The sequence below is a fragment of the Melospiza melodia genome, chromosome 2 (assembly GCF_035770615.1).
Source record: "Melospiza melodia melodia isolate bMelMel2 chromosome 2, bMelMel2.pri, whole genome shotgun sequence".
In the NCBI taxonomy this organism is placed as follows: domain Eukaryota; kingdom Metazoa; phylum Chordata; class Aves; order Passeriformes; family Passerellidae; genus Melospiza; species Melospiza melodia.
In genome coordinates, this window is record NC_086195.1 from 121,827,417 (window position 1) to 121,845,474 (window position 18,058).

Here is an 18,058-nt window from a genome sequence, read left to right on the forward strand (position 1 = left end):
TGTTACAGGGTAGCAGTGGGAATCAGTGCAGGACATACAGGTTCATACAGGGGCCAAATCCCAGCACACAACTGCATAGCCATCTTTATTTTTTGTATTGATGGGAAAGAAACCCGTCTCATTTGCAGCCCTCCACCACCCCTTTCCTAGTCACCATGTTTGCTTAGATCCTTTGATTTTTTTTCTCCCTACAGCAAAAATTTTTCCACCTAACCACTGCCCCCATCCCACAGTAAAAGCAATGAAATTATGAGGAAGGAGTTCCATTCTGGAGTACAGCTGTTTTGTTGAAACTGCAGAAATATTTTAACTATGCATCCCATTATTGCAGAACTTGATGTATTTTGTTTAGAACAGGCCAGCATCCATGTAGGCAAAGGTGTTCTTTGCCTGCCTTAGCTTTCAGGAGTAAATACTCCAAAGCTTTGCTTAGCAGCACCCATAGATGTGAAGATGCAGAGTAGATTCCAGGCTTAGCAGCATAACTGTGCATTAACATAGTTCATCTAACAAATCTACCCACAGTCACTGTAGTTGATCTTTTGTCTGCTTTGCCTATCTCATTCAGCAATACTCTGGCTGTCTCAGACAGTGGCACAGAACTGCTCACTGCAGAATAATTAGACAGAGCTGCAAACCATTCCCCTCCAACTGATCCATTTTTATCACTGATGGTCAAATTTTATCAGTAGAATCAGGTCAGAAAAGACCTGCAAAATCAAGTCCAACCTTTGACTTAATACTGCCATGCCCACTAAAACAAAGTGCAATGTCCACTCATTTTTTGAACCCTTCCAGGGATGGTGATTCTGCCAACTTTCCTGGGCAGCCTCTTCCCATGCTTAATCACTCTTTCATGAAGAAGTTTTTTCAGATGTCCAGCCTGAGCCTCCCCTGATGCAGCTTGAGTCCATTTCCCCTTGTCCTGTCACTGGTTGCCGGGGAGAAGAGACCAACCTCCACATCACCAAAACCTCCTTTCAGATAGTTTTAAGAGTATGATAAGGTCTCCTTGAGCCTCCTTTTCTCCAGGCTAAGCAATTCTAGCTCCCTCAGCTGGTCCTTGTAAGACCTGTGCTCCTGACCCTTCCCCAGCTCTGTTGTCCTTCTCTGGAACACTGCAGCACCTCAGTGAGATGAATTGAGCAGCCCAGAACTGGATGCAGCACTCGAGGTGCGGCCTCACCAGTGCTGAGTACAGGGCACAATCCCTGCCCTGCTCCTGCTGGCCACACCATTGCTGATCCAGGCCAGGTCACCATTGGCCTTCTTGGCCACCTGGGCACTGCTGGCTCATGTTCAGCTGCTGTGGACCAGCACCCCCAGGTCCTTTTCCACTGGGCAGCTTCCCAGCCTCTCTGCCCCCAGCCTGTAGCACTGCCTGGGGTTGTTGTGGCCCAAGGGCAGGATCTGGCACTTTGCCTTGTTGGACCCTCATACAGGTCTCAGGTCTTTGATCCAGTCTGTCCAGATCGCTTTGCAGTGCTTATCTGTTTCTCCACCTACCTTTTTGCCATGACATCAGATGTCTGCTCTTTGGGTCTGGTGCAGAATTAGCTATGAACAGCTTGCTTGGCATTTTCCACAGTTCCAGTGAGACAGTGGAATATTTGCTTCCATCTCTCTGTTTGACTTAGCAATGTATTCTGGGTTGACATATTGATTCAAGAGCATTGTTGAAGTCTTGATGTGTACAAGATCCAGAAGTTCTGTTCTGTGCACTGTTTTACTGGTGTGCCAGACCTCTGCAAAAGGTGAGTTTGGAATTGGAGCTTGGTCACAGTATGGAGACAAAAGGTTTCAGTTAGAGGAGTAGTGATGCCTCACATCTAGTTTTCCTGCAGTTACTGCAGAGTAGATGGGAGATTAATTAACCTGGTGGTATCATTATCATTTACAGGAAAAAAAAAAATTCTGAAATTGCACCTAAGCCTTGAACAGAACTCACCAGTGCAGTTTCCAAAGGCTCTTTCTTCATATGCACAACAAAAAAGATACATGAAACAATGTACTATATTTTGTGAAGTATAGTATGTGTATATAGAAGTGTGTATGTAAGTATTTATACATACATAAAAAACCTTTATCACATACTGTATCAGTAGGATTCACATTAATAAGATATAAACTAAAGCCACAAAAATAACTTTTGATTATTCTTCACAACAGGAATATTCAAGTAATGACCATATATAATACTTATAACTGAATCATCTAAAGTGATGTATTCTTGTTAAGGTGTGTGTATAAAGCATAGCACTCTGGTTTTTAAAGTCTGCTCAATGAGTTTCACCACTCTAAACAGGAATTCCACACAGAAAAGCTAGCATGAATAGAAAGCAGATGGAAACCAAAGCACAATATGACACAAATAGATGATGGTTAATAACTTGCCAGTCTCATACACAGCTTACATGTTTTCAGCATGACTGTACAGTCTGATAGAAGCTGCTCTGATGACACACAAAGCTGTGTCAGTGTGCCAGCTCAGCCTGAGGTAGTCTCAAGTGGGACAGATGTAAGTTGATGCCATTGGAGGGTCACTTTATCTCAGGCTTCCTTTCAGAGGCACTCTGTTGGGTTAGTCACCACACTGGGCACAGGGACACCTTCCTCTTGGCCGCCCATGACAGACTCATTGTTGTCTCCACCCTGAGCCAGCCATGGCCTTTTACACAAATCCATCTCCTCTTTCCATTCCCAAATCTTAGTTCCTAGATTTTGGATGGATTTCAGGTTCAAGCCAGCTGGTCATGGGGCTGGAGGCACATGGACATTCAGCTCATGGCTGGCCAGAAGTAGGACTTGGTGGCACTGTGAAGTTCCCCTCCCTGGAGACTAACTGCTGTAAAGTCATGTCCAGACGTGGAAGCCCCCTTCTCCCTGCTCCCACCTGCCAGGATGCAGGAAATGGGGAACCACACCTGCCACCCCAAGGGCATTTCCCCAGAGCTGAGGGGATCCCCCCAGGAAAGGGCTTGATCTGGGACTGACCTGGCTGACTCAGGATGACTCTCAGCCTCACTGCTCCTGCAGGTCAGGCTCTGTCAGGGAGAGAACAAATTCCAGTGATCCACAACAGGCCTGTACATGGAGCTTAGTAGCACTCTGGGGAGCCAGACACCCTTTTCCAGCCCTCTTCCAGGTCTCATCATTTAATTGCATGGACATACCTGCTGCATCTGATGGTCTCTGAGAAACACTGAATATTGCTGATTGCTGAGACTTAATTGATGACCAGCCCACAGGGAAGTGGCCACTCAGTTTGTCCAACAGGTTCCTCCTCTGTTTTAGAGTACCTGGAAATCAGTGAGGAAACTCCTGTCAAATGCCACAGGCTTTGTACCACATCTTGTTGCACATCTCTGCAAGTGTTGCTTGTTGTGGTATTTCTGTTTGTCTCAAAACTTATTTCTCTTTGCAGTGTGATGTCTTGGATCAGAATTTGTTAAACTTCCTCCCAGAACAAGAACACTCAGAAATTTATAAGATGTTATCTTCTTGTATGCTTATGACAGATTCTGCCTCATCTGATTACCTAAAAAGTAAGTTTCATTTTATCTTCTCTAGTAAATGAAAAAGCACAGGCAGGATACAAAATTTTCTCACAGAAAGAGTTTTTTATGTGATGTGCAGTAAAAAATTAGGTTCATAGCCTTTCAAAAAGATCTTGCCACCTGGAATGACCCTTTGGTTCTATTTTTAAATGAAACTCTTTGCCTTTATTTTACTAGGCTAAGACTACTTGCAGTTATGTTAATTATTAAATATCATATCATTTGAGACAGCTAAGAAAAATAGGTTAGCTGATGGAAATTGAGAGTTCGCCTGAGACAAATCACATCTTAATTGATATTTCAGCCTGTTCAAGTAAGATGTTTTTCAGAGATCAGCTAATGTGGCGTAACTTTGGTTTGCCTTACAGTCAAAAAATACCTCTAAAACTATTGTAATTCTTTTTCCAATTGAAATTTGATTTCCTTGGAAATGTTTTTACTTCCTCAGCCTTACTCACTCTAGGAGGTAAGATGCAGAAAACCAAAAAAGACACAATAATGTAAGATGTACAGCTGCCCAATCTACTGTATCGTACAAAACCTGCAGCTGAAAGCTAATATGCCCAAGTTAATTTAATAGATGTTTTGAGGTAATTAAGCATAGTTTTCCAACACAGGATGTAGAACAGCTGTGAGTTGTGAGGAGCCTAAGCAGAAAAAAGCCGTAAGTGAAGGACCCAGTTCTGTCCGTGGCTGCACTGAGGCTGTGGCTGTGTAACTCCTGTGATGAGGTGTGTCACAGAAGGGCAAGTCTCCAAAGCTGTCCCCGAGCTGCAGGCACGCCTGGGCACAGTGCTGAGCAACCTGCATCCCTGCAAGGCTTTCTTGCAGAGCCTCTGCTCCTGCAATGTATAGCACATTGGTGTTTGAGACTCCTGAGAGGTAGCAAGCTGATCTTGTGCTGCCAGTTGCAAGATTGGGGTTGGAAGACACCATTGGTTGTGTTTAGCTGAAATAGTATATTTATTTCTTCTTCTTCTTCTTTTAACAATCCAGCTGACAATGAACTAGAGTTTTATTGTCATCTTCTGAGAGGAAGTTTGAACCCAAAGGAATTTCCAACATATGAATACATAAAATTTGTAGGAAATTTTCGGTCTTACAGCAATGGTAAGCTTTAATTGTTGTATAAATGTTCCTTTAGCTGTGTAAAATAAAATATAAGTATTGCTCCATTGAACAAGACAGGCTTTTAACTGACAGAACTATTTTTACATTACGGGATAAATTTTGCTTCTCACGGATCTCATGGCTGAGTTGCAGTAGCTGGATGAATACATGTGATGAGTGAAATTGTGTTAGTTGCTTTTGTTACTGCCCTTCACTTGCAGTGATCCTGGACTCTGGGTAAGTTTGCAAATAATGACAGGTTTAGATGAAGGTTTATTTGTGCTCACTGATACTGTGTGCTAAGACCTCACCTATTAGCAAAATTATAATCTTGCTGCCTTATCTGCTGGTTTACTTTAAACACAAATTCCATGACAGAACTGATAACCTGCCAAATCTGTCTTCTTACCCTTCTCTGCAAAATCCTGGGGACAGGCAGCAGTGCCACGTTTCATCAGAATGGCTGTGGACACTGCCACCCATCTCCCTCTCCAGCTGCCATTTTGCATTCCTCTCCAGCACTGCAGAACCCACTACTCTCCAAAAAAAGGGAAAGACATGCAGTCAGCATAGTCACTAATGCACCACAGTCAGTCCAGGGAAACCATCTTTCAAGGGGTGAAGAGCAGATTTCCACCTCACTCATTCTCTAGCAAACAGATTGCTGCACGGCCATTAGTGTCAGAAATGAAATACTCTTTTATTTCTTTCCTTCTCCTGCCTGCCCAAGTTTGCTTTAGTTACTTGCCTGACTGAACTCCAGAGTGGCATTTCCAAAGTTGCTGGTATTGTTCCAAATAGGTCATCCTCTGCAAAAAAATTCCCCACCGTGCTTTCCAAAAACTGTACGCCACGCTGTGAAAAAAAATGTCCCTGTCCCCATTTAACTTTCTGCTTTTGCTCCACATGACTAGAATAGAAACCTACGTGCAGGATGGAGATATGTATTTCTTGTTTGGTGCCATCTGATTTGAGGCTCTATTTGTATAAAAAAATGTAGCTGCCTGTATGCTTTCTAGTTTGAATGAAGTGAAATGCGCCTGCCTGACAGACGCGCACACCAAGCTGTTCTGTTTTCTAGAGCAGAAACCGGATTTCAGGTGCTGACTCATAAGGATGCATTTCTACCAGGGGAATTTCTGATCCATTTTCTTCAAGGATTTTCAGCCCTTTATTTTAGCCTGACATTAATATTGCCCCCTTACCCGTTAGGATTTCACATCCCAGCTATTTCATCAGTGGCTATTTCTCAGAAAAATGATAAAACTTACATTACAGATATCTTCCCTGGCTTAATGCATGGAAACTAAATGGGAACATATTGATTTCAGAAGACACCAAATCATTTTCCAAAGACCCCGTCTTAATAGCTTTCAAACTAGTCACGTGCTTTCTTCTTCACATTTTTCCCCCTTTGTGCCACTTTTTTCTAAATCTTCACTTTATTTTGTCTCTTCCACTTTCTTCCCGTCTCTGCTGCAGCCTGACCCTCTGGTTGAAGGGAGGGGCAGCCTTACCTGGCTCTGTGAGATGGTGCCTCCTGGCCCCTTGCCATCTGACTTTAGTTTCACCAGTTCAGTGCAGAGCCTGATGGAAATGCCTCACCAGTGCATGTCCAGCACTGCTCCCCTTTGGCTGGGAGTCACTCCCATGGCTGCCTCCCAGCAAGGGTGGAAGCGAGTGCCCTGGACTCAGATGTAGCAGCAGCAAACTGTTTGCTTGGGAGCTGATACCCTTGGCTTACAGAGTGAGCAGCCAGACGAGGGTGCAGACCTCCAGAGTGGCTGTCCTTGGATCCACTGGGCTCCTTGCACCAGCCAGCTGCACCCTGAGCAAGGCACAGGAGAATCAGCTCAAGTGAGCACCATAGGAATGCTCCACCCTTTGGGGAAGCCACCCAAGGGCTGGGGGCAGGCACTTGTGCTTTGGCACAGGGACTTGTGGCACAAACAACTCCAAGCATCTGGTGGGTGCAAGGGTGGGCTGGATTCCTGCCTCTGCTTGGCCCACAGGCACCAGGCACCATCCCCCAGCCCATGCTCCTCAGGGCTGTCACCTGGTGGGCCTGACAGCAATTGCCCTCTTTTCCTCCTGTTAAATAAATACCCATTCTCCAGTCATCCATCCTCCAGGTGTGAGGCCAAGTGGGCAAGAGAGTAAGTGGTGACAAGGGTGGTGGGAGAGACACATCACTCAGGGCAGCATTTGTCCTATATGCATAGGATCAGCTGGCCCCAAAGCCTGCTTTTTGGAGATGTTTGTGAAGGAGGGATTCTAAGCTAAAGATAAGAAAATACTTAGCTGGGGGAGAAAGACAGAAATTGCAAATTAGGCTTAATTAGCAGGAGACATTCCTTATGAATGTACTGAAGAATGTTTTTCCCTGTAGCTTTTCACAGCAGTGGAAGTGTGAGCATGTTTTTACACATGGGAGACTGATACAGGATGTTCCTTAAATACAAATCCTGCCATTCCTTTTTAGCCACCCAATGCAAACTCCTGCCTTTGTTTCCAAAGCTTTGCTGAGCGTACTCTGAGCCCACTCAGCCTGCCTGTTCCTGCCACAAGGATGCCAGAGCCTCTATGGCCAGGGAAGTTCTTTTATCCCTGGGCACATTATATCCTGTCAGGATACTTAGCTATTCTGTTGTCATTAATGTAGAGTCTTGCAGGAGTAAATCTGTCTCCATGCCTTGTCATTTAACTTTTGCTGATGTTTTTAAGAACTGGTAGGTCCTACTTCACCCTCCTTAACAGAAATGTCACTATCTTTATTCTACTTCCACATAGCCTTTTATGTAACCTCTTTTGAATTATCATCTCCTTAGGCTTATTTTATTATTGTTCATTACTCATACAGTGTTGGTGCTTGGGGCAAGGAGGTCATGCCTGTGAGTCCCCAGTCACCTTGCCCCCCTCCCTCCTCCTTTATACCTTCCCCCTTAATCTCATTGTTGACTTCTGGCTGAGAACATCATATAGGGATGGGTTTGAATGGATTAATTTGAAGGATTGCAGCTTAGAAAGCCAGTTAGGAGCTTAGCTTCTCTCCCTAGCTTTAATGGGAGCTCTGAGGCTTTAAAGGCCATCGTACTGAGATGCCAAAGATAATTTTTTTCATGCTGAAGTAGGACAAATACCTGATATCTGCCAAGGTGACTTGTCACCAGAATTGCTGTCAGGGAGCCAGATCACACACAGTCTACATTGAACCCATGCTACTCCCACAGAGGAGCAGTCACTGGCATCTTCACTGATCCCAGAAGAGGCAGGGACATGCATACACAGGGCTCAGAAACTGCCCAGGAAAGCTCTCACAGTTCACAGCAGGCATTCTGTCTTTCAGGAGATCACTGTCCCTGGAGCTCCTAGGGTCAGCTACAGCTGTGGGCTAGAGGAGCTACACAGCCCAGGGCCAGGGTTAGCAAGAGCAGGCACACTTTGGCTGGTCCTGAGGAATCTGTACTCTGCAAACCCTGCTGCAGAGCATTTCTGCTGCTGTATCTGCACCAGGGATGTGACATGAGCTGCCTGCACATGAGTGAATCCCCATTGCACTGGCTGTGCCCAAGTGAGAGCAGCTGACCAGTGAGACAGCAGTGCAAGCTGTGCAGAGTGCTGCATGAGTCACTGCCTGTGCTAAATCAAATACAAGAGATTTGATTTTCCATTTGGGAGGATTATATAATCATCATTAATTAAGCTTCAATGAGAAAAGCAGGACTGTAACCTGATGTGAAGATTCAGTAGTCCCATGAGAGGAAAGGAGGTGGCCCACGGGCCACTCAGACGAGGAAGGTGGAATTCCTTTTTGCTTCTGTGAGAAATGCCTACTTGCTGTCAGATCACCAGGGTTGGTTTTGGTTTATTTGTAAATAGGAACTCTGTCCAATATTTTTATATATTTCAGGTTCTGGGTCTGTAGCCCAGATTTTAATGAGAGTCATGAAGGGAGCTCACATCTGAGGGAGCCAAGTGCATCACTGTACCTACTAACCTGTAGTACCTGGTAAGAGAGAGAGTCATATCAGCATCACCAATCAATAATACAGTGGCTCTCACCCAGTCTTGCCTGAGGGCTGAGGGGGAAGGCAGGTAATGAAGGTAACTCTCCCCAAAAGTCCAAGGAAGTGCTCAGCTCCAGTATAAAATGTCAGATCGAGTGAGAATACATTATTTTACAAAGCCACTTAATAGCTCACTCCGATAAGAAATTATAAGATGGGTTGGATTTATTCCTCCTGTGAAAATTGTTTGTAATTTGTAAACACACAAAGATCTCTCGTAATTATATATCCAAATATTGGCTCTGGTATCCTCTTTCTGAAGTGACACACTTGCTTAAAAACTCCTGAAAGGGACAAAACCAGAGTCTTCCCTTTCAAAGAGTTAATCAATATTAAAAAGGACCACCAGCATCTTTTAAGTGATAGATCTGTCCTTTCATCCAAAATCCCTGAAGCTTTTCTCTTGAAGAAGTAGATAAGCATTATGTGAAAAGAGTTCCTAATCAAGTAATGTAATATTATAGTGGAATTTAAAATTGTGCATTTTTGTTCCCAATTACATGGAAACTCAGGAAGTATCTGGTTACTGAATGCTAATAATGGAAGATACTCTACTGTTAGCTGATACATCTCTCAGATATAATAATAAGCATCAAGAAAATTACTATGTTGAGGAGGAAAAACGTCTTAACTTCCAGAAAAATTAATTGCATCTGAATTAATTTTTAAAAGAAGTAAACAGTTCAAACAGAAGATACATTGATCTTGAGCCTCCATACGTATGTGCTGAAACAAGAATAACTCAATCCAAAATGAATATTTTGATCAGAACCAAGAGCCACATATTATTACTTGCTATTAACAATATCATAGAAGCTACAGCTAACCATATGCAGCACTCCTGCTAGGCTCTCTGTGCAAAGAAAAGACACCATTCCTGTTCTAAGGAATCTGCTTGGGATTCATATCACACATATCATACCATTCATATCATTCAGCACAGGATGGCCAGGGGAGAAACAGGAGGAGGAAAGAGGAGAGAGTAGATCAAAGTGGACAGGTGATGTATGGACAGTGTCACTGTTACTCATCTACATGACTCCTGAGAGCAGTCTGGCTTGCCACCAGCACTTTGGATTTCTTCATTATATCTGTTAATTGCCAAATATTCTGTTCATCTGAGGCCTGAATTAATTTATATGAAACAAATTTGATTTTATTCTGGTCTGTTTGGCTTGTATTTTTTGAAGTCACTGTTCAGTTTGTTTGACAGTCACTAAGACTGGTTCTTTAAATATTATCATCTCTTGACAAACGAGGAAGGAGGGATTTCTTCTTTCAAATGGCATAAGCAGGAGGTTTGCTATCTTAGGAAGATTATGTTTTACACATTCCAAGCTGAAGAAAGATGACCGAGCAACTGACTGCTGTACTATTATTAACTGAATAAAGTGGCATCTGGGTTTTTAAAACATGTTTTCATTCACTTCATATGGCATGATTTCTCTCCCTAAGGGTAAAAATCCTTTTGCCTGTAATAGCAAAGGGTTTGGTTCCTTTTGTACTTTATTTATTTGTAATTTTCTGTTCTAAGTGTCCTGGTCTTTAAAAAAAATAAACAAAGGAATAATCAAACAAATATCTCTGTATAGGTAAATCAGTTTCTTTGTGTCTTACAAGATACTTGCAGGTATTTAGTACTTCTACAAAAGAATTTTGTGGTACTCTAGGGGCAACAGGTATGATAGGTTACCACAAAAACAATTAAAATTCACACTAAGGAGCATCAGCTAGCTGATGTATATGAGACAACTGCTTCACCTTTCTGATGATGTATTTAGCTCTGTCACATGACCTTCAGATTCCTTACTCAAGATATTTTATCCTGATTATTTAATTGTGAAACACACAGGCTTTCACTTACCCAAGCCCACCTGTTTATGGCGAGCCTAACATTTTTCATTAGGCATCTTCTGACAAAAACACTCCAAGCCTTATATTTAACTGATAAATCTTAATATCTGCAAAGCCTCAGGCTTGATCCTCTATTTTCTGTTCCACTGTTTTTCTGTGGTGCTTTCAGAAAGTTCACTACTGAACCACCTCAAGGTATTGTGTTTCTTTTGAAGAGACTTGGAGAGTCATAAGGTATGATTTTTCAGAAGGCTTTTTTAAAAGGTTATACCAGGATTGTATTTTTTTAAAAATTCATCTAATGACCTCTTTTTTTAACTACACTTCAAAATTCATCAACCAAAAAAGGTTGAAATTCACTGACCAGCTGCAAAAGCAGAGCAAAGCAGGCTGTGCAGATAAAGCTGTGGAAAGAAAAGATACCAACAGCCAAAGTCAGGCAGCAAAATAATTCAGAAGCAAATGTGAGAGGTTTTTTCCTTTCAGTTATTGCAGTTGTCATTTTCAGATGGAGATGTACTTGACAATGTAGTGGCTACCTGCTTGCTTCATTGAGGCTTTTAATGCTCTGGACTTTGTCAAAGGCAGCTGAGTATGAGATGGCACAGTAGCTGTTCAAAGACAGGATAACATCCAGCCAGGCCAGCTGTGTCTCATCTCTTTGGGCTTATTCGTTCACTGCTGCTTAAGTTCATAATTTCCAAATGTTGTGAGGAAACCCCAAATTACTGCCTAGCTGTCCTACACAATAATTATTACCCTCTTACTACTGCATTTACCTGTTGGAAATAGAATCCTATTTTGTAAATGCCACATTCAGGGATGTATTCTGCTGCCTTCTGGGAATATGTCTCAGGCTCATGGCTGTTTACATCCAGCAGCTGACATAAAAAAGCCATCTGCTCTCTTTTGTGTGACTCAGTCTCCGCTCCCTTCTACAACTGGTGTCATTTGCAAGCCCATGGTTCGCTAACTAGGTTAACTTATCATACCTGTATCTCAGAGGCTAAATGTGCGTATCTTGTTTTCATATCTTAGAGCCCAGACTGCAAGAATTTGCTACTGAACTTGGCTATTACAGAGAGAAACAGCCCCACTGATTTCAAATGTCTCAGCATACTACATAGCAAGCTCAGAAGTAACTTTTCTCAGTGCCCGTAATGTGGGTTTATAGCATTCCCATTAATTTTTAAATGGGACCAACTACAGAAATCAACAGACTTGCACAAAATTCTAATATCAGAGATGGATCAATAACTCTTTACTTAGGCTACTTGTGTGTCCTGTAGAACTTAACTCTTCTTCTTTTCAGCTTTTTGTGTTAATAATCACATAGAAGCCCACATATATACACATAACTCCAGGATCAGAATGGGAACACATATTCCTAGGGCGTCCCGAGAGCACATGTGCTCTGCTGGTGAAAGGAGGAGAATTTTGCCCATAGTTTTTCTCTCTATATCCAGTTAGCCATGCCCTCCAGTCTCAACTATGAGAGAGGACTTTATCTCTGGGGATGTTCACATCTGTGCTGTCTTCTCAGATAAAGAACTTTTCTCTTCTTTTTTGGTGTAATATATATTGTACACGCAGTGGCCTAAATCATTTAATCACAGGTGTGAATTCCACTCAGAATACTTTCTTTTCTGTCTCATACCCTGTTATCCTTGTTACCAGTAATGCATCAATATTCTAAGGCTTTTAATAGGTTGAATTGGGTTCCAAAAGCACATGTGATCACTTGAGACTTCTTCCATCTCTGCAATTTGTGGTAGTGAATGAAATCCCAGTGCAGAAGCACCCCAGGATAAAAATGGCTTGTTATCTTCTCCCCATATAGATACAAAGCTCTTAAATTTCACAGTAATGCTTTGCCCTGTGCAGAAGAGCTGTCTGAAACTTCATGATGGATGTAGGGACCTAATAGTAAGGAAAGAGAGTTTCATGTTAGTTTTAATCCCTGGTAGCATGAAATTAGCTCACATTGGTGAACTGTGGCTGTGAGCTAGCACCTTCTCTGCCCCCATGGGAGGAAGTCAGCCAGGCAGGGCAAGAATCCAGCCCAGTTCCCACTGCATCCTGGCACACCATTTTCTTTCATAGCTGTGGGAGTGGGATTACCATCTCTAAACTTGAACTTGGAGGAATAATTTGCATTATGTCATTCTAACATGGGACTGTGGGCTGGTTTTCAGCAACATGTCCTTTTGGCAATGTATCTCTGTGGCAGGAGGTGCTAGTGGGCTCTCAAAGCAGTTGAAGCCATGCAATCATGAAAGAGACAGGCAAAAAGCATATACAAAATGTGTAACCACATCACATCCAGTTTCTCCCCCTGCCCAGTGCTGGAGGACGCAGCAGGCCCTCTGCAGACTCGCCAGATGTGCCCATCTCTGCAGGCCAGTGCCATACATGGGGTCCCTTCTTCTTTAAAACAAGGAGAGCTTGAGCATACTGGGGACAGTTCTTTCCATGCAGAAGGGGAAGGCATTCTTCAGCAGCCAAGAATCACAAGCATCCTCTTGCTAGTTTGATGAAGCCTCCCTGGCTGTGGGCCCCAGTGTTCTGCCATTGATGACTTGACGAACTCTCTTGAGCTTCCTCCTTTGCCAACACTTTTTTTCACTGCATCATGGAAGTTACAGCACCAGGCATGCTGCAGAATGTGGTTTTTTTCCTTGTGATTGGTGAAAAAGAGCAATTTGATGCGTGGGGTTTCTTTCCAGAAAACTGGTTTATGCTCTGTAATAAGGTTTGGCCTTATTTTTATCAGGATTAACCTGTAAAATTCATATTTGAAGTTAAGCTCTGATGCCTTTCTGCCTAACATGACTGACTTGGATTTAAATATATGCATATCAGCTTTAAAAGCTTTTAGAGCTCTTCTCTGAATAAAAATAGTATTAGTACACTTGGAGTGTGCAAAATATTCAGGGAGAGCGAATCTTTTATGAGGCATGACTCCAGGTCCCATTTTTTTCCCTAACTAGTGCCTAACTCCACTTGCAATGGCTTTGATGAGGCTGTCCCAAGGGCTTACAGAGCATCCCCAGGAAAGCAGATCTGCTTTGTGGCAACAGTTCGCTTGGCAACACCTCAGTTTTTAAAGGTAAGTGCTCACCCTGGGTGCCGTGCATCTCAGAACTTCACTAAACACTTTCAGATGGGGCAACACAGAAGGTTCTTAGTTTTGCTAATTGAATGGATTACAGGTATCACATTTCATGCATAAAAATCCAGTGAAGAGGATTATCACTGCAAGCCAGGATCTGTGGAAGCAGTGTCACTTCTGCCCGTGTTGCACAGGATACAGAGCCCTCCTTGCAGTAGGAATTGCAAAGTCACTTTGAAATTTGGTTCCTCGTTGCTGCTTTCTTTTCCTGCAATGGGACAATGTACAAAGGTCTCAAGGGTCTTTTCCAGCCTAGCTAATTCTGTGATCCTGTGATTTTGTGATACAGATGACCACCAACACTTCCATTTGTGCTTCTCAGCGTGTTTGGTGGATTACTGCTTGTTTCCCTTCTCACAAATCCTCAAAGATAGCTGCATGTGGTTATAAGGACAGACAAACCAAGCTTGTGCCTAACACTGCTGTTCCCTAATTGACAAATGTGAACTGCTGCATCAGGTATCCTGTGCCCAGAGTTTAAGAGGGTTGTTTTTTTTATGTAATTGAGATGTGACCAATATGAAAACACTTCTCCCTTGGCCTGGTTCCATTCCATGCTCTGGAACTTGCAGGGCATTCTAGACTGATTCCTGACTCTGCAGGGAAGTAGAGTCCCTTCCAGGTAAGTGAGGACACTTCCCATGCATCTTAACCACAATAAGCATATTAGCAGAAGGGTTGGAGTTAAAGGTTCTCTGAGAACCCTAAAAGCAAAGTCCTTGTCTTTGGGGAGCTAGCGTCTCAAAATAAACAGGGAAACAAAATGGGCCACCTGTGGCAATGAGCTGCCCAGTGCTAGGGAGGAAGCAGCTGCTGAACAGCCCTGAGAAGGTTTTAACTGCCACAAAGTCCTGAGCACACTTCAGTTCACCTGGGTGACTCACCTAACTCCCACTCTTGACTTTCTGCTGTAAAATGAATGTAAAATGTTTATCTGACCATCTAAGGAAGACAGAATTCAGCAGTTTGGTTGCACACAGCAGTGTTTTTACCTTGAACTTTAGTGTATGATCTTGGCATCAGCATGTATTTTGCCCTGAACTGGAGAGAGGGGGAGAGAGGAATTGAAGGTGTTTGTGAAGCCTTTTGCCTCTGCGCAGCTAGTGACTTCAAAGAACTTTGTCAGCATTGATATGTATCAAAGAACTGCTTGACTGCAGCACACCTCAGCTTGTTCTCTGGTCCCAACAGGGTTTAAAACATCAGTGGTCTCCTCTGCCTGAGGGACAGCAGAGAGAGAAGCACTAATGGAAATGAAGGGCCCACAGCATGGGGGGGTGTGGCATGAGGGAGCAGGGGAATAGCAGCACTGGGGGCCAGTGGGCAGGCTGTCCTGACCAGTGAGGGTGGAGACCCTCCTGCAGGAGAGACATAAAGGACACAGGAACCCCAGATGCCACAAATCCAGAATGCTGATGCTGGGAAGTCCCAGGCCAGGAGCCTCCAGGCTGACTCTAGGCAGCTTGTGAAGCTGCAGTTGCCCCTGCAAAGCATCCAGTGGGAGAGGAGAGATGGCCACAGTGAGGTGGCCCTGGGGCACGCGGCCAGCCCCAGCCCATGCATGGCTGTGCACTGTGATGCCATCCTTCCCTCTGCTTCCCACCTCCACACAGCAAGTGACCCCCACCGACTGCCTCCTGCTCCTCATCTCTCTGGGGCAAGGCTGTCCTGCCTCACCCTGCCTTGCATAACTCACTCATTAATTATCATGCTCATGAGCACTGAGGGGCTGCTGTGAATCTTGAGGGCCAGCTTGTTTCTGTGGCAGTGAAGTGCAAGGCAACACTGACCCCTTAACCCACTGGACAGATCCCCTGCAGGCTGGCTGCCTGAAAAGGCATTTGCTCCTCTGCAGTTGCTGAGGGAGAAGCAAAGTGTCCCCCTTTCTCAGAGAGCTTGGTGGGCAGACATCCAAAAGGACCAAGGGTGGTGGGTATCTTTAGTAACACAGAGGGAGTGAAGCAAGATGTGGCAAGCCCTGGTGGGATCAGGCACAGGCTGGGTGCTGGGAAAGCCCACGGCCATCACACCCCAGGCACTGCTTCAAAGCCAAAAAACTTTTGGCACCCTGAGGCACAGTCTCAGCTCTTAAGTACGTGTGCATTACAAGTTCTTCTCCCTGTCTCCTGTAAAAAATGTTGGCATTGATAAATACAATAGTTTGCTCTCTGGAATGGCCAGAAAATGGGTGAATCCTTTTTCTCCTCTTATGCACCATGTATTTATAGCTAACAAAAGCTAGATGAAGCAGAGGGGTGAAGCTCCAACTCTCAGTAAGTCAGTTTTCTCCACTGGACAGGAGATGTGCATCGTAGAAGAACCTCTAGAAGAATTCACATCAAGACACAGTCTGGAGTGGAAATTTTTATTCCTGGATCACAGGTTGGTGACAAGAAAAGCCCTGCTGGTTGTGTTTGGTGCTTTTCTACTACTATTTCACAAGTACAGTTCTCTCAAGTAGTGTTCCATTTCACATCTAAATCTCATGAACAGAAGGGCTGCCAACTAAATTCCTACAAAAGCTGATGTTTACTATTTTGCATTTACTTTTGCTTTTATTTTTAATGGGCTTTTGAAACAAAAGGACTCTATTTCTTCAACTGAATTTGTGATTAGCTTGTTCTTCCTTCCTTTAAAATTATCAACAGACCAAAGTCTGTCACATGGCAAAATGAGCTAATTATTATACAGCTGCAGAAATCCTTCCTTCCAAATCCAGTCATTGATTGCGTGTGTGCAATTCCCATTGAGTTATGGAGGGAAAGTCTATGCTGGCCTGAGGCATCTGTGCTGGCAAAGGTACAAAGCAAGTGCCTCAGCATGCCACAGATGAGCTCTCCAGGCACCCAGAGGAAAGCAGCACAGATGATTTCCTCTCTTATCCCCCCAGTCCAAGCAGATGATGGCTTCCAAACACCTCCTTAACATTTTTCCCTGTATAAGGGCTGCAGGAGCCATCGCAGAGCCCCTGACCAAGCAGCAGCCAAGGAAGGACTCCCTCACAGCAGATTCCTGTATAAAGGTCCCTGAGAAGCTGCACTGCTTTCCACAGTCACATTTTCCCTGGAGGAGGAGTGTTGCCATAGTCTTGTCCTGGTGGGATAGTCCCTGCCGGTATTGCTGCTCCCAGCTGGGTATCCCAAGCGCAAGGTGGGGGATCCAGCCCCCCGAGGTGAACAGCTATACACTGATGAGTGAAAGTAGATCTGGGCTGTTTGCATCTCTGCATCAGCATGCAGAACTGTTGCTTCTGTGTTTCACGGCCTCCTGTCGTGCCCAACCGCAGAGCGCCGCCGATCATCGGATACCTCCCATTTGAAGTGCTGGGAACTTCTGGCTACGACTATTACCACATAGACGACCTGGAGCTGCTAGCAAGGTGCCATGAACACTGTAAGTACCACATGGCCCGGGTTCCTGGGAAGTCACTGGACACTGGGACTCCTCTTTTCAGTGAAAGGTTGTTTGGAAGGGGAGGTTTGACTCTGCCTCAGCCCGTATATCTTAGCAGAGCTGTAGCACACTGCAGACACTGCAGCTGATTGGCATCTGGGACAGACTTACCAAGCTCTGAAAAATACAATTTTCCCTTCTAAATCCCCAAAAGTAGCCAGCGAGACTCACTGAATGGATAAAATATGTCAGATTTGACCCCTGTTCTATTAGTAAAGAATATGCAGAAATAGTTCAAGCAATTCTTGTGGATTATTTCCCCTAATGTTGTTCACTGTGTATTTGGGATTAGCTGTGATTATTTAAATACGGTCTACTAGGATTTAATTGAAAAACTCTTTCACTAAGTAAGGAAAATAAGGCAATGCTTTTCAAATATTTGCTTACAGAACTGGCTTTAACATCTCAGATTACCACCTCTGCCTGTCTTGAAAGTATCCTGTCAACATTAGTTTTTATATGTTGACATTGAAATATAGAAAAGCTAAATATGTGGATGTTTGGGAACCCCTTGAAATCACCAGGGGGAAAAAGAAGAGATTAATTAGGTTATTGAATCTACAAAACCTTCAGTACACCCTGGTTTACTGTAGTTTGAATTTTTATCCATCTGGGAATTTTCTTTCAAATTTTGTCTTTGCACACTGTTATCTCATATGTTTACTTCATTCTAAATCCATCTGCACACAATGCTCATCTTTTCAAGCATATTTATCCTGTACTTTTCTGCTCTAGAATTTAAGATGATCACTCTTAGAAAACAATCCCAGGTGTCTAATTAAGCAGTATGTGATCAGCACATAAAGCTGGGTAAGATCTCTGTTTAAATTGTAGAGGACACTAAT

At 43.7% G+C, this 18,058-nt stretch overlaps 1 protein-coding gene across 4 annotated transcripts in view; it reads left to right on the forward strand.

The window, feature by feature from the left end:
* Positions 1–18,058, forward strand: part of NPAS2 (neuronal PAS domain protein 2) — a 104,027-nt gene that overhangs the window by 65,055 nt on the left and 20,914 nt on the right. For all 4 annotated transcript variants that reach the window (XR_010026824.1, XM_063149793.1, XM_063149795.1 and 1 more), the window contains exons 6-10: positions 3,425–3,545; positions 4,554–4,667; positions 13,579–13,697; positions 16,060–16,142; positions 17,047–17,153. Coding sequence is in view for 3 of the 4 variants with exons in the window: in XM_063149793.1 (XP_063005863.1) it covers positions 3,425–3,545; positions 4,554–4,667; positions 13,579–13,697; positions 16,060–16,142; positions 17,047–17,153 (544 nt within the window). In the remaining variant the exon portion in view is untranslated. The remainder of the gene's footprint in view (positions 1–3,424; positions 3,546–4,553; positions 4,668–13,578; positions 13,698–16,059; positions 16,143–17,046; positions 17,154–18,058) is intronic.